This window comes from Muntiacus reevesi, chromosome 1 (genome assembly GCF_963930625.1).
Source record: "Muntiacus reevesi chromosome 1, mMunRee1.1, whole genome shotgun sequence".
Taxonomy (NCBI): Eukaryota; Metazoa; Chordata; class Mammalia; order Artiodactyla; family Cervidae; genus Muntiacus; species Muntiacus reevesi.
This window is the reverse complement of record NC_089249.1, coordinates 51493295-51512871: the sequence shown is the minus strand read 5'-3', so window position 1 is coordinate 51512871 and position 19577 is coordinate 51493295. Positions and strand designations below refer to the sequence as shown.

General features: G+C 39.9%; 1 protein-coding gene across 5 annotated transcripts in view; it reads right to left on the bottom strand.

The window, feature by feature from the left end:
- ERC1 (ELKS/RAB6-interacting/CAST family member 1) overlaps positions 1 to 19577 on the bottom strand; it is a 274453-nt gene that overhangs the window by 164069 nt on the left and 90807 nt on the right. For all 5 annotated transcript variants that reach the window (XM_065943059.1, XM_065943083.1, XM_065943090.1 and 2 more), the window contains 4 exons: positions 18458 to 18625; positions 4667 to 4804; positions 3025 to 3165; positions 1975 to 2115 (listed from right to left, as the gene is read on the bottom strand). In XM_065943059.1, the coding sequence (XP_065799131.1) occupies positions 1975 to 2115; positions 3025 to 3165; positions 4667 to 4804; positions 18458 to 18625 (588 nt within the window). The remainder of the gene's footprint in view (positions 1 to 1974; positions 2116 to 3024; positions 3166 to 4666; positions 4805 to 18457; positions 18626 to 19577) is intronic.

Sequence of the window (19577 nt, the reverse complement as noted above, 5' to 3'; positions counted from 1 at the left end):
TATACTCCATTGTAAACAGGACATTATCAAATCCCTAATGGCAAGTCTTTAATTTATAAGGTTTTTCTCTGCTTAAACACTACACAGACAAAACATTCATAATACAGAGAGAAATAATTATATTAGAATCTGAACAAATTTGTTATTTAAAACAGTATACCTCTGAAACCTAAACAGCATACTAAAAACCAGAGACATTGCTTTGCTGACAAAGGTCCGTACAGTCAGAGCTACGGTTTTTCCAGTAGTCATGTACGGATGTGAAAGTTGGACCATAAAGAGGGCTAAGTGCTAAAGAATTTCAACAATAAGCACAGCCTTCTGAATAAATATAAACACCAACCTTACACCAGATATGGTTTTCAGCAAAAAGAAAATATGCCAATACTACTTCCAGTAAACCTACAAATTAGCTACAAAGTAAATGAAACAAGGGAAAACATGAAAAGAAAAACAGCAATGGTAGAAAAACAACTAATAAATCAAAGAAAGGAGAAGTCACCAACTCCTCTACCCAAAGATAACTTTAATTTTTCTTATGAACCTAAACACAAAGTGTAAGAGATCATCAGAAATAACCAGCTGTAGAACTACCATGGTAACAAGGAGATTAAAAGTAAACAAACAGAAAACATGGGATTGTCATACACAGGTGAGTTTGGAATATTAGTGAACAACAATTACTGCTCTTGATAGTTATTGCTTAGTTTTATAATCCTAAATATATCTGACAGTTTTACCTTCAATATTCCGGTATTAAATAGAAAATTATCTCCACTTGTTTAGTGATGGGGGAGGGGGAAAGTCAATTATCAAGTCTGAATCAGTTAATCTCAAAAAAAAAAAAAAAGGATTTTTTTTCTTATTCAAAAGTAACTTTAAAATGAAACTCCAATACTTTGGCTAGCTGATGCGAAGAGCTGACTCATTTGAAAAGACCCTGATGCTTGGAAAGACTGAGGGCAGGAGGAGAAGGGGATGACAGAGGATGAGATGGCTGGATGGCATCACTGACTCAATGGACATAGGTTTGGATGGACTCAGAGAGTTGGTAATGGACAGGGAGGCCTGGTGTGCTGCGGTTCAATGGGGTTGCAAAGAGTCGGACACGGCGGAGCGACTGAACTGAAATGAACTTTAAAATAATGGCTTTTCTTCTTTTCTTTAAAAATATGACTTTATTTTTGGCATATCCTAAAAAATGACTCATATTATGGTTTCATGCTGAATACACCCAATACATGGGAAGATAAAGTGAATGGAAGTCGCTTGGTTGTGTCCAACTCTTTGCGACCCCATGGACTGCAGCCTGCCAGGCTCCTCTGTCCATGGGGATTCTCCAGGCAAGAATACTGGAGTGGGTTGCCATTTCCTCCTCCAGGGGATCTTCCCACCCTGGGGATTGAACCCAGGTCTCCTGCACTGCAAGCGGATTATGGAAAAAGAACATCACCAAAGTGTCAACAACAGGCTTGATCCCCCTTTCATCAGTAGTCATATGAAGTGGACCCAGTTAATCAGAGTTGATAACTCAAGAGATAACAAATATGCAAGTGTTTTGAAAACTACAAATGGCTGTATAAATATTACAGAGGAATAAGTCAATGAAATGGATAGTTAAGTATCCCTACCATATTCTAATATTCACCATATGGGTGATTATCACTGTAAAATTACCTTTTTCCAGGAAGCCTAAAGCTAATGGGAGAAAAATATCAACTGAGACTTTTACATGGTGGTCTTTTACATTTGTTTCTCTACAAAGGAGGTGCATATTTGAATCTTACTCTGAATTATTAATTTTCTAAGAGTTTGAGGACTCTAAGGAGTAAAGATATTAATGCTGCAAGAATTAATCAAGGTATAAATAGTATTATTACTCCATTAGTAAGTTATTCCATCCAAATACTATAAAGTTTTCTACTATGTTCTTATTTAAAAGCAGAGCAAGAAAATGGATATGTATTCTTTAACCTTTTTCAACTGTGATTCCATCTTCAGACACTCTTCCTTCTTCTGCTCCAAAGCAATTTCTAGAGTCTTAAGTCGTGAGTCCTTTTTCAGTCCTGAGGAAGCCAGGGATGAGGCGTGTTCTTTCAGATCCAACAGTGAAGCCTAAAAGAAGCAACGCATATCTACAATAAAAACTATTTATTAACCAAAAGGAGGCTGAACTTCTTAAATTTATTTTCCTGGTGGTTCCTAGTTTCTTTCCATTACCATATACTGACATATTTCCAAGAACACAAAATATAAAACAGCAGCATTACTTCTGGCTTTCAAGTCCTAACTGAAACAAAATGAATCCCCCAGAAAGGCCAACTGAATGATGACTTACAGAGTTCTAGCAATACATAGCCATTTTCACAAAATAAATGGAAGAAGGTCAAGCTCTGTGAATATAAGCAGTCAACCTTAGTGGCTACACTGTTCTTTCTCTTTTAGAAGAAATATTCTATTAGAAACTCCAATTTCTATACATGTTCCTAAAGGTATTAGAAAGAAAACCCTGAGAATGTCCTTAAAGCTCATGATTATCTGATCACGAGGCATTAGGCACTTTTGCTGTTCAGGTGGCATACATCAGGTTCTCCAAAAGTGAGATGGAAATATATGCAGGCACCTATCTGGTCAAGAGTTGTCTAAGGTTTCCCTGCTGGTGTTGAGGTGATCCCTAAGACTGTTTGTAAACAGACTCTTCCTGGTGCATATTCCTTCCATCTGTCACCTTTCTTACCATTGGCACAATAATTCTCCAAATGTACCTGGAGAAGTACTATTATTTTGGAATCTACAAAGTGTCATTAACAACTAAGAAACCAACTCCTAATAGCTGGAAGAGGCAGGAGGTAAAGCTTAGGAAATGAATCATTTCATCCACGCTTCCTGAAATAGCCTTGGCTCTAAGAAGATTCTGTAAACCTTCCATCAGACCCTTTTCTGCATGCATTATGTCCACACCAACAACATACACACGGTGCACTGACTAAGCAGATCACGCAATCCTCTGGGTGTGATCCCGACCTCTTTCTCTGAGAGGTCGCCCTGCAGCACGCTGACTTTCTCTTTCAGGTCTTTAAGGTCTTTCTTGTAGTTGTCAATTTCCTCCTGCTTTTCCCGCTCATCTCGGTCACGCTGCTCCTTCAAGCGTTCAATCGTCCGCTCCTGTTAAGAGAGGACATCAGTGCATAGAAAATTCCTTTCTACTTCTACCTCCTGACTACAATTCAGGTCTGAGCTCAAGCAGTTTCACACTTCCATCCTCCACTTAAAAAAGCGTATGTTAAGAATTTACTTTTTAAAGAATTCATCCTTCCTGCCTATCTTGCTGTAACATACATCTGGCTTTGTTCTTTTGATTCCCTTAAGTTTCTTTCCCTATAACCTTAGTATTAGATACCGCTAAAGTATTCTTTTTGAATAATTTCTTTATTCAATTTCTAAGTAACAAAAAACCTACATGTATATATACCCTAAGGACAGTAAGTACCAAATATTTCTTCTCTATATACAATTCACTGTTGCTACAAAACAATGGAAACAATTCCCACACCAAAGAGGAGGAGGTTGGATAGATTATGATTTGTTGAGTTTAAAGCATCAAGAAAGATAAAGAAAAAAGAAACCATTCAAACTTCTGTCAACAGATACTCAGGAAGTTTGAAAGCTGAAGCAATTAAGTGTATTTCTGGGTATTATTTCTGAATAGATTTGAGGATCAAGCTATGATCCCTGGGCAGGCAGCCTGAAGCATTCTGCATCCAAGAGGCTTAAGAACAGTAACTCTATTCCTTAAATTAAAAAAAAAAAATTCCAATTACAATGTCCCACCAAGAGTCTTTAAACCTTTTCCAAGACATTAATACTTGTCACACTGGGCTACTTCTTTATTTACTCACTCATACCTGAAAAAACTAGGTTTGCTCACAAAGGCAAAATAAAATGGCAAGGCCACAACTTGAAAAACAGCAAGCACACTGTATTAAAAACTAAAGCCCGTAAAGATAAGAGGTCCCAATGTGGCACAGTAAGAGGACCAACGATGCCTCTCAATGGTCAGTGTCTGACATGCCCACCTGACCAAGTCCAGCTGATCATACACAAGGACGTTTCTGAGAGAGCAGCAATGACACGGATACACGACCACGTGTAACACAGACAGCTAGTGGGAAGCTGCCGTGCCGCACAGGGAGCTCAGCTGGGAGCTGTGATGACCTGGAGGGGCGGGATGGGGAATGGGGATGGTGGGCGTGGGAGGCGGCTCAGGGGGCGGAAGTGTATGTATGCATTTAGCTGGTTCGCTTTGTTGCACAGCAGAAACCACTGTAAAGCAATTATACTCCATCCTGTAATTAAAATATTATTCAAATAAAAAAAAGTTTGTCTTCAGAAGACAGTCAACAGGTAGCACATGGCTGATTCTCTAGAAACTTTAGCCCCTGCCCTCCAGTATGGACTCCACTCTGCCCAGCAATAGATGCTTAAACCGCCAACGATAAAATGGATCTTCTCTCCCTCACACTGTCAGCAGTACGGGCAGCTGTTCTCCCTTCTGCCAAAGCGACTTCCTCTGTCTTCTCCACCCAAGTCTCATCACCCGAGTGACTTCTGGATTCACAAGGAGGCAGACGTGCGTGTGTGAGAGGAATCTGGGCCGGTCACCCACCTTCTCGGCAAGGGCCTCCTCCAGAGTGGTCAAGGCGGTGTCGGTGTTGGTGGTGTCCGCCTGCAAGGACTTGACTCGCTCCTTCAAGCTGCTCATCTGCTTCTCCTTGTCTCTAAGCTGCTCCTGGAGGTTTTCGATCTGAGTTGCGAATAAAAGTCATTTTAAGTTGGAAACAGACAGGTCAGGGTTGTTTGTGAGTGTGTGTTCTGTAGAAATAACTTAATCCTAAGGGTTTCAGAATTTCATGCAAATCTTTAAGCCGAAAATTTATAGCCGATAAAGAGAAGACACACACATTGGCAAGGGGGCGGAGAGAGGGGGAGTTAGTGGGCACACATGTAGAGTCATGACTCTCTCAAGAAGTAACTAGGGAGAAAAGACCGCACATACAGGGAAGCGGAGAAGGAGAAGACCTAAAGAGAAGAGCCATGAGCAATAACTGGATTACTTCCAGCAATGGTGTGTATGCCCAGAGGGACTCCTCTAAAAAGTGCTGAGAGAGGACAGCGAATGGAACAGCGGGAAAGTAAGAAAAACAAACCCGCGTGTAAAGGAGCAATTGTTCTTAAGTGATAGTGTTCCAGTTAGATTTTTATATCACCTTTTATCTAAACAGCAAGGATTTTCAATGAAATTTATTATGGTAGTTACTCATTCTTTCATATACACTTACATGTATTCATTTAATCAAAACAAGTAGCGCTGAATTCTCTACTATATGCCAGGTACAGGTGACACGAAGAAAAGTGAACAGACCCATTTTCCTTAGAAGATGGGAAGAGGACTTTCCGAAGCTGAACCCAGGGCATGGACATGGATAGTCACACGGGAACTATGAGGGACTTTTAAGCAAAGAAACAGTCTAGTCAAGTTCTCTGTTTCAGACTGATTAATTCTGATGGCTGTGGAGAAGATATCTAAGGGGACTTATGTAGAGACATGACAACAATTAGGAGACTGTATCTATCAATGCAGGTAACAGAGTCTGGAAACTAAATGAGCTAAGAGAGATGGAAAAGATGGGATGGGCTTGTGAAAGTGTGGAAACAGCATGTTATCAGTAAGGAGACAGGTGTAGGTACAGTGAAAAAACAGTAAGAAAAGATATGGAGGAACTTAGATGTTCTTGATAAGCTAAAGGAAAATAATAAATAAGGTGACTCCTAAAACTCATACACGTCATTCTTTTGTTCAGCATATATTTGCACTCCAGCTACAGGACAGGCACTTATCCAGGTGCCGAGAATTAATTAAAACAGACAACCCCATCCTCAAAGAGCTTACATCCTACCTACATGGTAGACAGTGGATGAATAAATGAAATGAACATAGTACTCAGGATGGCAGTAAGTCCTATAGAGAACAATGAAGCAGGAGAATACAGTCGTCGTGTGTTGCTGAACTAGCTGGTTTATCTCACACAGCTTTCAAAATGCAACATGTCTTACCCCCATGGACAAGATGATCAGTCTACACTCCTACACACATGAACATATTTACACACATACACGTTCTTTTGTCTATCTGTACTTTTATCACATTTATCTCCATTAATCCATCGATCTATACATTGTAATACTAATCTCCAACCATAATTATTCATTTTATGCACATCTCCACAAGTAGACTGAATCTGACTTCTCCACTCCAGTTTTGTACCTTCATATCTGGCATACGTCATGTCCATGATAAATCTGGTTCATTAAACAGTAAATAATACGTAAGGTTTTGAAATGTGGTGTTGGAGAAGACTCTTGAGAGTCTCTTGGACTTCAAGGAGATCCAACCAGTCCATCCTAAAGGAAATTAGTCCTGAATATTCATTGGAAGGACTGATGTTGAAGCTGAAACTCCAATACTTTGGCCACCTGATGCAAAGAGCTGACTCATTGGAAAAGACCCTGATGCTGGGAAAGATTGAGAGCAGGAGGAGAAGGGGACGGCAGAGGATGAGATGGTTGGATGGCATCAACGACTCAATGGACATGAGTTTTAGTAAACTCTGGGAGCTAGTGATGGACAGGAAGGCCTGGAGTGCTGTAGTCCATGGGGTCACAAAGAGTCAGACACGACTGAGAGACTGAACTGAATACATAAGCTTGGACTTTTATAAACTGTGTTTAGGCATATGCATAAACTTTTGCCAAGAAAGGAACTACAAAAGAACCCTAGATCCAACCTTAAAATAATTTCCTACCTCTATCAACTTAATACTGTATTATAAGCTCTTTAAGGGTCTGCTTCATTCCAAAGGGGAAGAAAAGCAAAGGCCCCTCTCTAGAGTCAACGAGAATTTCACAGCAGAAGAAATAAGCTAAGCAAAAAACATTCAGTGATCTTACAATAGGGAACCATGAATACTGTAAGGCTTGAATTTTTATTCTTTAACAAGGAAATAATCCTACAGGTGAACCACTAAAATTGGTTCCAGTCTTTTCAACGCCAATCAAGTCCCAAGCCTATTGTCTGAGAAAAGAATATCACATATGAAGAAGCATTAGTTTCCTTTAGTTTAATCAGACCCTCCTACTGGAATCTCATATGGATCAATATTTAGGTAAACTCACAACCACTAAAGAGTTTTGCCACTTAAAAATCTAGTACGTCATATACACACAGAATTCAAAGCCCTAGTGTTTGTATGTTTAACCAGCTGTGCACGTCATTCTAGTTGCTAACATATTAACCCTACTCATAAAAAGATACAATCATGATGTCGATTAGACCTTCTTACCAAGAAAGAGCAATACGACAGTTTTTCTTACAAAATGGAATTTCCCAAAACCAAGTTTTACATGTAAGAAAACAAGAGGTCTGTTTTATGAGCCTGCCTAATATATAAACAGCCCTTACATGCCTAATAAGGACAGTACCCTTCGTTCTCCTCCATCATCAACATCTAAGAAATTAAAACATTAACTGTTAACAAGTTTACTTGTATAATTATATGTAGTCCAGCTATTAAAGGAATCCATTTATTCTCTGCTGGTAAAAAAAAAGAAAAAAACAAACCTTTCCTGATATACTCGGGTACAGAAGCTGCTAAACTAGGTAAAATCCCCATTAACAAGTTCCCCCAAGCTGCTTTCTTATTCAATCACTCAGCTGTCTAAACAGATTGTTGAGTTGGAGGGAAGGAAAAGGATGGCTATTCTTGGACTCCTATTTACTTCTAAAGAGCAGAAATAAACATTCCATAGTGAAAGGAACTGACAAAATGAAGAAAGTGCAGTGGTCACTAAAACTGCCTTCTTTGGGCAAGTTACCATCTGTGAGGAAGACTTGAAACAGACGCAGATATGTGCAAACTAGCTGCACAGGCATTAATCAAACTTCCTCCTATGCGGGAGGAGGGTGTATACAAAACATTTTTAGTTATCCAGCATCGGGATGGACAATAGTTAATCCTACTAAGAACTCCTCTTATATATCCTTGCTTTATTTGTTGTTTAGTTGCTAAGTCCTGTCCGACTCTTTGTGGCCCCATGGACTGTAGCCCGTCAGGCTCCCCAGTCCAGGCAACTCTGTAGGCAAGAATACTGGAGTGGGTAGCCATGCCCTTCTCTGGGGGATCTTCCCAACCAAGGTCTCAAGCACTGCAGGCAGATTCTTTACTGTCTGAGCACCAGGGAAGCTGTGGACCTGATGATTAATGGGGAGGTCCAATTAGGTAATACAAACAGCCTAATATCATAGGAAAGAACTAACAATGAAGAATTCAAGAAGGAAATATTTTTTAAATAATTATTTAGAGAAAAAAGACATTTTCCTTAAAATGATCCCTCTAATTAAAGTATATCCCTGGTAACCGGGCTGGAAAGAAAAGAGAAATAATATAACTATTATATAGAGCCTTTCTTTTCCTTACACAATTTCTATTTTACAAAGAGAGAAGAAAATTGATGGAGGAGGATGAAGACTGATGTTGAATGCAGGCCACACGTGAATCCATCGATCTGCACAGCAGCTCCATATTGGCACAGATTTCTTAACATCTTTTGTTTTGGCTTTTATCAGCATTGCCAGTTGTCAGAAACTATCATGTTTCAACATGGGTGATTTATTCCTAGTCGAGTGGAACTGATTACTCTGCCAGGCCCTAATCACTGAGGGAAGGGAGAGGAGACTCTCTATAGGTTGTAGCACGAAGGACAAGAAATCCCCAAATACTTCTCTCAGTCACCTACCTACTCTGAGCATCATCTGAAGGAAAAGAATTTTTCAGTGATGCCGCCACTCTTATTCTAAGCAGTCATCAGTGTCAATTTTATTGTGTAAAGCAGGTTCAGGAATCTTAGGCTCTTCCTTTCTTTTTTTAATCATGTATTTACTTGGTGCTTTTCTCCGACATTAATTATCAGCATATCCTGGGTTTATTCTAATTATCCTTCTGCACCTGTATTTGCTAGGTTTCCGTGGTAGCTCAGTGGTAAAGAATCCCCCTGCCAATGAAGGAGACGCAGTTTCAATCCCTGGGTTGGGAAGATCCCCTGCATTAGGAAATGGTAACCTATTCCGATATTCCTGCCTGGAGAATTCCACAGACAGAGGAGCCTGGTGGGCTACAGTTCATGGAGTTGCAAAGAGTCAGACACAACTGAGCAAATGCACACAGGAACCCTTGTATCCCAACTTGCTTGTTTCACAAATTCTGGGTATTTTGAAGCAGGAGTTCAGTGATGACCTTAAGGTATGTCTCACATTCCAGTCCACACAAATGAGCCATGGACGTCTTTACATGAAGAGCACCAACTGCTTTCATGAGACTGTCAAAACGGGTAGAAGAAAAGATAAAAACCATTAATCGGTGGCATTCTTATCAAATGCCCACAATACTGTCTACAATGAACAGTCACTTCACTTAGAACTGCCTGCTTAGCTGCTGTGTCAGACTCTGGTCTGGCTGGGATGCTGGGAGGACAGAACAACAGGAACAGCAGGTCCTCATTATAAGCAATGGAAACCCAAGAACCTCATCAAATTTAGTGAATTTTCCTTGGTCAACTTGAATGATTTTTCTAAGCTAAAAAGCCCCTGCAGGAAAAGAAGAAGTGTTAGAGGAGAAAAAAGTAAGGAGGTCTGGCAATCACAGGAAGATGAAACAGATAAAGAATAAAATACATGTCTGATGCTAGAAGCTATTTTCTGGTGAGGGTATGAGAAGGGTATTTTCTGGTGTGGCAGAGAGAAGGAAGGGCACAGAAAGTGACTTCACCAAAGTCTGATTTCATACTAGCTTCTTCAGGTGGTTCATTATTTCAGCTTCTCAACTAGAGTTGACAGGCACCCAGGCATCTATCCAAACCGGGATTCCCACAGGTGAGAAGGCAATGTGAGTTAATTCACGTCAAACGAGAGGCAGTTTTAAGCAGAATATTAACTGTGCTTTGAAACTTTGATCAAGCGTTTTTTTTTGTTTGTTTTTTCCCCAAATACTTTGTCCCTTTCCAGATACCTATCTATGTCTTTATACTCTGACTAGTTCTTCCTACAAGGTCTCCTGAGAGACTAAGAACAACCTTGGTCTCGAAAGGGACCCGACCCTTTTCTATTGACTTGTTAATTACCATTTTTTCAAGTTTAAAATGTGTGTTCAGTCAAAACAGAATTCAGGATACTCCAAACTACAGCCTGCAAGAATCTGAGGATATTTATATGGCACACGATCAACCGAAAATGGACACATTCCATAAATCCTCAAATTATTTACTAAGCTGCTCAAAAGTCCAAAGAAATGATGTTTTAATAAGGGTCAAAATTACTTCTATGTTGTACGAAGCATTACAATATAAGCCTTGGAATGGTTCTTGTTTACATTATGCCTTAGCCATTGAAAATATACAGAATTTATCCAAAGGCCACATTCTCTCAGGTCCACCCTTAGTGCCTCCATGATAACGCTGGGAGAACAGGGCTCCACATTTCCCCAAATGAAAAATAACAAAGCTCTTTAAAAACACATCCACTCTTATCCCAGGAATGCAAGACTGATTCAACATACAAAAATCAATCAACAGAAGAGTCAGACATGACTGAGCACACACATAGATGATGCTGACAAAAACGAAGTTAAATCAGACTTTGCAAGTTCAACTATCTACCCTCCTTAAAGTTTACTTGAAAAGGTGAGGTGGAAAAAGTTACATAAGCAAAGTAAATCCACATGGAGCACACTCCCCAGCAAAAATACCACCGTCAATCAGATTTCATTGACTATGCATTTTCAATAAAATACTGCAAGAATTTAGCTATATATATTTTCCACTGAGAAAAAATTTTTAATTTTTTAAAAAAATAAGTAAAAGAAAGAAAAGGGAAAATCTTAATGCCTAAGTATATTAAGCTTTCAACTTAAACGCAATTAGGGCCTGACCTTGTTTTCTTCTAACTTAGCTAATAGCTTGTGACTTTAAAACAATATTTAGAAAACACTGCAAGTAACTCTTATTAAAAATCATTCTTGCTATTTAGTCACCGAGTCAAGCCCGACTCTTTTGTGACTCCACGGACTGTAGCTCCTGCAGACTCCTGTGTCCATGAAATTTTCCCAGACAAGAATACTAGAGTGGGTTGCCATTTCCTTCTCCAGGGGATCTTTCCAATCCAGGGATTGGACCTGCATCTACTGCATTGGCAGGTGGATTCTTCACCACTGAGCCACCAGGGAAGCCCTTGTTAAAGACAAGGCGGCACAATTTTTAAAATATTAATTTTCCTAGAATAAATTAGTAAATGTTGTTTTCAATGATAAAACATATCTTTTCAGTTTATGATATGGAAAAACTGAAGAAACTAACATAGTCTTAAGACTCCACAGAAAACAAAGTATATAAAGAACCTGTTCTTCCTGACTTCCTGCTGAAAACAAAATAATAGGAGACTTAAAGAACCGATCTAGAACCAAGAAAGGGGAAACCTTCTAATTCTATACATCAGTAGCTTTCCGTTACCGTTAGATCTGAACTCTAAATACTGAAACTTAGGACACTGGAGATGCAGGCCAGGCGAAAAAAACAGACATTACCGGACAGAGACGGGAGAGATGATAACACCTGCGTCAGCAAATTAAACTCCAAGCTCCATTACCATTTATAATCCATCAAGCAAGGAGCGGTACAATTTTAACACACATTCTGAATGCAGCTCACATGCAAATGCTCAGTTACATTTTCCAGGTCAGTGGTTTATTATAAAAATAAGGGATCTACTGTAACACAAAACTACTTTAAACCATCGGGGAGAGCCCTGCAAAGGAGGGGCTGACGCTAATCCCGTTGTACAGCACGCCTGGCCATCTGCTATTGTCTCATTTCACTCTCGGGGCACAAGGCTATCACCATGCATACAAATACATTCATTGCCTAGAAAGAGAGAGATGGTGGGCGGGCAGGGATAGCCCAGTTCAGTTCACTCACTCAGTCATGTTCGACTCTTTGTGACCCCATGGACTACAGCACGCCAGGCCTCCCTGTCCATCACCAACTCCCAGAGTTTACTCAAACTCATGTCCATTGAGTCAGTGATGCCATTCAACCATCTCCTGTCGTCCCCTTCTCCTCCTGCCCTCAATCTTTCCCAGCATCAGGGTCTTTTCAAATGAGTCAGTTCTTCACATCAGGAGTCCAAAGTATTTGAGTTTCAGCTTCAGCATCAGTTCTTCTAATGAATATTCAGGACTGATTTCCTTTAGGATGGACTGGTTGGATCTCCTTGCAATCCAAGAGACTCTCAAGAGTCTTCTCCAACACCGCCGTTCAAAAGCATCAATTCTTCGGCACTCAGCTTTATTTATAGTCCAACTCTCACATCCATACGTGACTACTGGAAAAAGCATAGCTTTGACTAGATGGACCTTTGTTGGCAAAGTAATGTCTCTGCTTTTTAATATGCTGTCTAGGTTGGTCATAGCTTTTCTTCCAAGGAGCAAATATCTTTTAATTTCACGGCTGCAGTCACCATCTGCAGTGATTCATTCTGGAGCCCAAGAATTTAAAGTCTCTCACTGTTTCCATTGTTTCCTCATCTATTTGCCATGAGGTGATGGGATCGGATGCCATGATATTAGTTTTCCAAATGTTGAATTTTAAGTCAACTTTTTCACTCTCTTCTTTCGCTTTCATCAAGAGGCTCTTTAGTTCTTTGCTATCTGCCATAAGGGTGGTGTCATCTTCCTATCTGACATTATTGATATTTCTCTTAGCAATCCTGACTCCAGCTCATGCTTCATCCAGTCTAGCATTTCACATGATGTACTCTGCATAGAAGTTAAATAAGCAGGGTGACAATATACAGCCTTGACATACACCTTTCCAAATTTTGAACCAGTTCATGTTCCATGGCCAATTCTAACTATTGCTTCCTTACCTGCACACAGACTTCTCAGGAGGCAGGTAAGATGGACTGGTATTCCCATCTCTTTAAGAATTTTCCAGTTTGTTGTGATCCACACAGTCAAAGGCTTTAGCGTAGTCAAGAAAGCAGAAGCAGATGCTTTTCCTGGAACTCTCTTGCTTTTTCAATGATCCAGTGGATGTTGGCAATTTGATCTCTGGTTCCTCTGCCTTTTCTAAATCCAGCCTGAATAACTGCAAGTTCTCGGTTCATGTACTGTTGAAGCCTGGCTTGGAGAATTTTAAGCATTACTTTGCTAGCATGTGAAATGAGTGCAATTGTGCAGTAGTTTGAACATTCTTTGGCATTGCCTTTCTTTGGGATTGGAATGAAAACTGACCTTTTCCAGTCCTGTGGCCACTGCTGAGTTTTACAAATTTGCTGGCATATTGACTGCAGCACTTTAACAGCATCATCTTTTAGGATCTGATATAGTTCAACTGGAATTCCATCACCTCCACTAGCTTTGTTCATAGTGATGCTTCCTAAGGTCCACTTGACTTCGAATTTCAGGATGTCTGGCTTTAGGTGAGTGATCACATTGTTAATATCTGGGTCATGAAGATCTTTTTTTGTAGTTCTTCTGTGTATTCTTGGAGAATATACTGGAGAAGGGAATGGCAAACCACTTCAGTATTACTGCCTTGAGAACCCAATGAACAGGGATGGTCCAGACAGAGCCCAAACGAGTCCAGAGTGCGGGGCAATCCAGCCATTACCACAGCTGCTACTCTTCTCAAAAAACAAAGTTTAACGCATATTTAATAGGCCAAAGTAATACATTATTTCCTGGTATTCTCCTTAAATATTAAAATAGCTAAGATATTACTTAAATAAATGGTTATAAGTAATATTTGTGAAAAGATGATCAGAGAATGTAGATGCCAAGAACAAGAAGATGAAAGTAGTTACCATCTCCTTCTTCCTTATGGAATAAGTGTCTAAACCAAGAAGCCAAGCAAGTTAAGTGTTGTGTAGAATTAAGACAGTCTTCAGGAATATCTCAAGTTCCATGGGTTGGGTTAAAAGTTCAATTTGCATTTTCCTTAAGATCTTATGGAAAATCCAAAGTAAAATTTTTGGCCAACCCAATACCTAAAATGTTATGCTTAATATCCCACTGCAGTTAAATTTCTAAAGTTTCTAACGGAAAATCTTCAGGGCCAGGGGAAAGAAAAGTTGAACTCTACTTACTAGTTTCCTAAATAAAGTAACAGGATAACAAAGATGAGTGCATTCACTGAAAAGCTTCTCATGATGTGAGAAGTGGGAATAACTTTCCCAGAGACTCTCTAGAGAGTTCATAAGCGGGGGAGAAGAAAGGCATTCAGAGATAGAGATACCAGGAATTTTTAAGAATTCGTATTACAAATGAATGAAGGAGGGAGGTGCAATTCCGGGACATGACCCTCTTGGCAAGGACACGGCCCGCCTTTTTCACTCACAGCACTCCCTCAGCCTGGGACATCTCACCCCTTCCCCATCTGCCGAGCAAACCACACATCTTCAAGACTCGGCCGCTGTGGCTTCTCTCAGACTCTCGGCCGCTGTGGCTTCTCTCAGACTCTCGGCCGCTGTGGCTTCTCTCAGACTCTCGGCCGCTGTGACCTTTCTCAGACTCCTGTCACGCAAGGTCAAATGTGAAATGCTCGGCGTCGCGCCCACGCGTGCCGGCCGTGCAGCAGCCTCTGTGACCCCCACAGCTCTGAGAGGCTGCGAGCAGGGGCCTGTCTGGTCTGCGTCCGCCTCAGCGCGGCACCAGGCGCTGTGTTGTCGGCATGAGTGAAGACGGCTGAGGATGCCTGGGCGCCCAGAAGCCCAACAGAACAGAGAGTGACGGTGTGACTACAGATGTCCTCAGGAAGGAGAGAAGCCAAGGAGACTCCTGTGTCCACAAATGCTCCCTGCCCTGAAACGAATAGTATCGTCCCACTGTGTGATCTTGCCACAGCTCACTCAGCTCTGTCAGTGAGTGTCTGCGTGCACTGGAGACTGTTTCCTCAGTTTTATATTTTTCCTCAGCCCAAACAAGGTCACTATGAGCGTTCCTATATATACCTTGGGGTTCATCTAAAGTATACGTATATGGCAGGGTACCTTTACATTTAGTAAGTGCTTTCCAAAATATCTGTATCTAATTTAAAACCCCAACAGCACTGCATGAAAAAGAAATCTAGTTGTCATATTTACTAATACCTGATACTGTCAGACTTCTCCATTTTTGCCAACATAGCTTAAAATGATAAGTATAAAATGATTTTTTAATCTTTTACTTTACATTCCCCTGATGACAGTGTAGGTAAATGGGTAAATAATTGTTCATATTTACTTGCCATGTGTATATCCTCTTACATGTATTTTCTTAGTACATACATAAGTTGCACAAAAACACATTATCCTGGCCTAAGGTATGGGTGTATGCATAAACACCAAAGCAAATATTTATTTCTGGGAGATAACAGAGGGGAATACTATCAAGAAAAGTTATGCCAAAGAACTTGGACTGTATTTGAAATTTTACTTCCCAAGTCGAATAACTATAATTACTTATTATGTTATTCTCTATGCTTTTTGTATCTCTCAAATAACTAAATTATGAAATGTAAAAAGATAATATAATGCATGGTCAACAAGCAAGCACTCACGACCACTCTGGGAAAGGCGTTCAAAGGATTTCTTGGGGAACCAAGAATTAAATGAAATGTAAACCTTGGAAACAAGGCAGGCTGTGGTGCAACAACTAGAGGTAAACATTAAATTCACTAAAACACAGAAATGAAGGCTACACAATGTGAATTACCATGATAGAAAAGACTGATCTTTCCCCTCAACAAGAGACACAATATAAATATGAAAAGTACTGTAGACACAGCGAAAGACAACAAAGCTTACCAGCAAAAATCAGGAAGGGTGATTATAAATACACTAAGTATTTTTCACATAAAGTAGTCAACAGACATTGCTTCACTTTAAAATGTGTTAAATTCGGACATAAAAATTAAATACATTGCTAAAAATAATATGAAGATTAGGAAAACTAGACACAAATTATACTTTCCCTACTCCATGAAACTGCTGTAATCAAGGTTACAAGGAACCTTTGCAGTATTAAACCCAATGGCAAATTCTCAGTTTTCATCTTATTTAACTCATCGGAAGTATCTGACAAGGCTAATCATCACCCCCTTGAAATTTCCTTAACTTGATTTCTGAGACATCACATTTCAGTGACTAAGTCATTAACTTATTCTTTGAAGAGAGGGATTTGACAAAATGATGCTCAAGTTCATGTGGAGAAAGATACAAGTGAGAAAAGTCAGAAATTGCTACAAAAAAAAGGAAAAGAATAAAGCAGAACAATCTTACTGAACACTAAAAGCATGAGGAAGGTACAATAATTAATAAAACTTGCTACTGGGACAGAGAGAGAGGCAGATACATGGAACAGGACAGAAATAGGCCCAGATTTATAGGACAATTTATTTGTAGCATCTCAAGTCAGAAGAAAAAAGATAGATTACTTAATAAACATTATAATGAAGGCTGTCTGGCCACATATAAGAACAAAAAGCTGAATCATTACTGCCAATACATAAATTTTATAAAATAACTTTTAGATGTAAAGAAAAAAGAAACTTTAAACATCCGGAAGAAAGCATGTGTGAGTTACTTAATAACCTTGGCAGGCATAAGGCCTTTTTGAGCACGACCAAAAATTCAGAGGACACAGGAAAGGACTACTAAGTCTGAAGTGTAAATTCTAAGACAAACACTACCAAGGAAACAAAGAAGAAAAAGACAAACAAAACATATTTTGCAATGCAAGAGGGAAGAGGCCAATTCAACATGGGAAAAAATTAAACCATGTGATAGAAAATGTAAAAGTGACAGGAACATGTAGGTTCCCAAAGAAAACTATGAAATGCACTCAGATTTAAACAAATATTAAGCAGGAAGGTAGACATTTTTAACTATCTACCAGGTCAATGGAAATTTTTAGAGGTTTGGCAACAATTGTCTGATAAAGCTATGAAGAAAGTCATCTGAATGTAAAAAAGCCACAGGCTTTGTACAGAACAACTGAGCATCCTGTTTTTTTTTTTTTGGATTCATACAGTGTCATTCTTGAATGAGGTATATTTATGTCGCTATCTGTTATGCTGTCATGACAAATATGTAAATAAGGAAAAAAATCTATAAATATCTACTGACACAGCTATAGGACATCAGTTAATTATGGTGTAAAACACTGAAGGCCATGCAGACATTAAAAACAATGAGAAAAAGATATATATAAAAAGACACAAACATGTTTACTTTTAAACGAATAAAAAAGTATGATCCCAATTGTCTTTTTTTAAAAAGGTGTGTGACACATACAGGCTTACATATATGCCCAGATGTTTAATAAAAGAGTATACAATAACTAACAGCAAGTTACATCTAAGGAGCTGCACTGACAGGGCTAAAGAATGAGAAAAAATAATTTCATTTCCAATGTTTTTGTACTTCTTGAATTTTTTTTACCTTGAACATATATTACTTTCATAATTTAAAACTAGCAAAAACGTACAACAAATTAGCATCCACTAACAATATATCATAGCCAACTATTTAGAGTGATGTAACTTTTATGTTTACTTGAAAGCAGATGAAAACCAAACTAATAGAGGACAAATACTAAACACGGTCCTCTGTACACCAAAGAAAAGCTGAGTTTGAAGTTTAATAAGGTGAGTTATCTTTCCTGGCTATCGTTAGAGGTTAAAAATGAACGGGGACAACATCAAATACTTCTCATCCATCCCCTCAATGGAGAAGAACAATAAACAGCAGTGCCTACTCTGTCACCTCAAAGGCAGCCTTGATGAAGCTAAATGTGGGAGGGGCAGATGATCAACAGTACTTTCCTGACTGATTATAAACTGTTAGCCTCTTCCCAGGAGTGATGAAGGTAAAAAAAGAAAGAAAGTCTTCTTTTCCTTGAGACATGCACATTACATGTCAGGACACTAGCACGTGTCTCTATTCAAAACTGTAGTCCTTTTAACCCCAAGGATGGAGCAGCAAGCACCCGGCCCACGCGCTACACTAACATGTCACCACAGCTGCCGTACGAGACAGAAGACCGGGAGGGGCAGAGGGACGTCAGTGCAAACGCTCGGGCCATTTACAAGGCACTGTGCACAAATAGTAACACGGAGAACACGCCTGAAGATACCAGACAGTGTTTAACTGGAAATTTCAAGAACCGAATCTGCAGAGCAGTTTTAACAACCTACCTCCTTCAACAACAGTTTTTAATTCCTACCTGCAAAGCATCAGCAGAGGAATGAGACAGACGTGGAAGCATGCGGGTACAATGCAGAGGGCCCTGGGTCCAGAACACCTGCACCTCACCTTCTTCTGAAGGACGTTGACCTTCCGCTCCTTCACGTCCAGCATGTCCTTGAGGTCATGGATCTCCCCAGCTTGCGTCCCCTTCTCTTCAGCCATGTCCTGGATTTGCTTTGTCTTCTTATTCAGCATGGTTTCCTTCTCTTCCAAACGCAACCGCAGAGCGTCCACCTACGAGTGTGGAGATTTTTACAAGTGATTAACTGAAAAGAAGGACTTCCCAGGTGGCTCGCGGTGAAGAACCTGCCTGCCAATGCAGGAGACTCCAACTCGATCCCTGGGCTGGGAAGATCCCCGAGAAGGGCATGGCAACCCACCCCAGTATTCTTGCCTGGAGAATCCCCATGGACAGAGGAGCCTGGTGGGCTACAGTCCATGGGGGTCGCAAAGAGTCAGACATGACTTAGTGACTAAACAACAACAACTGAAAAGAAAGGAATGTAATTCCTTCCCCATAGATGTGCGCTGTTGCCTAAGTGCTATTTTTGCAGCAAGCTTACATTAGAATCAAATAACGGGGCTTCCCTGATAGCTCAGTTGGTAAAGAATCTGCCTGCAATGCAGGAGACCCCAGTTCAATTCCTGGGTTGGGAAGATCTGCTGGAGAAGGGAAAAAGCTACCCACTCCAATATTCTGGCCTGGAGAACTAGTCCATGGGGGTTGCAAAGAGGCGGACAAGACTGAGCAACTTTCACTTTCTGGAGAAGGGAAAGGCTACGTACCACTATATATAAACATGACTACTTAGAAATTAAATTCTAAAATTTTGTGAGCTCTTTCATAATGAAATAAAAATTTTACATCAGTTAAATTATGATGGTATCAAGATAAATAGATCTGAATAAACCAGACAGAATAGAGAATTGTTACATACAGGCCGAGCTTTGCTACTTCTATATGAGCAGGTATGATCTATTATGTTTCTCAAATTTTATGTGCATTAGAATCCTTCAGAAGATTTGAAAAGAATGCCAGGTCAAACCATCAGAATTTCTAATCCAGCAAGGTTGGGGCTCAAGGATCAGTATTTCTAACAAGTGCCCAAGTGATGCCACACTGCTTTAGAAAATTTAAAAATTACAAAGAAAACTGTCTAACTGCCATCAAACATGACACTTGCTG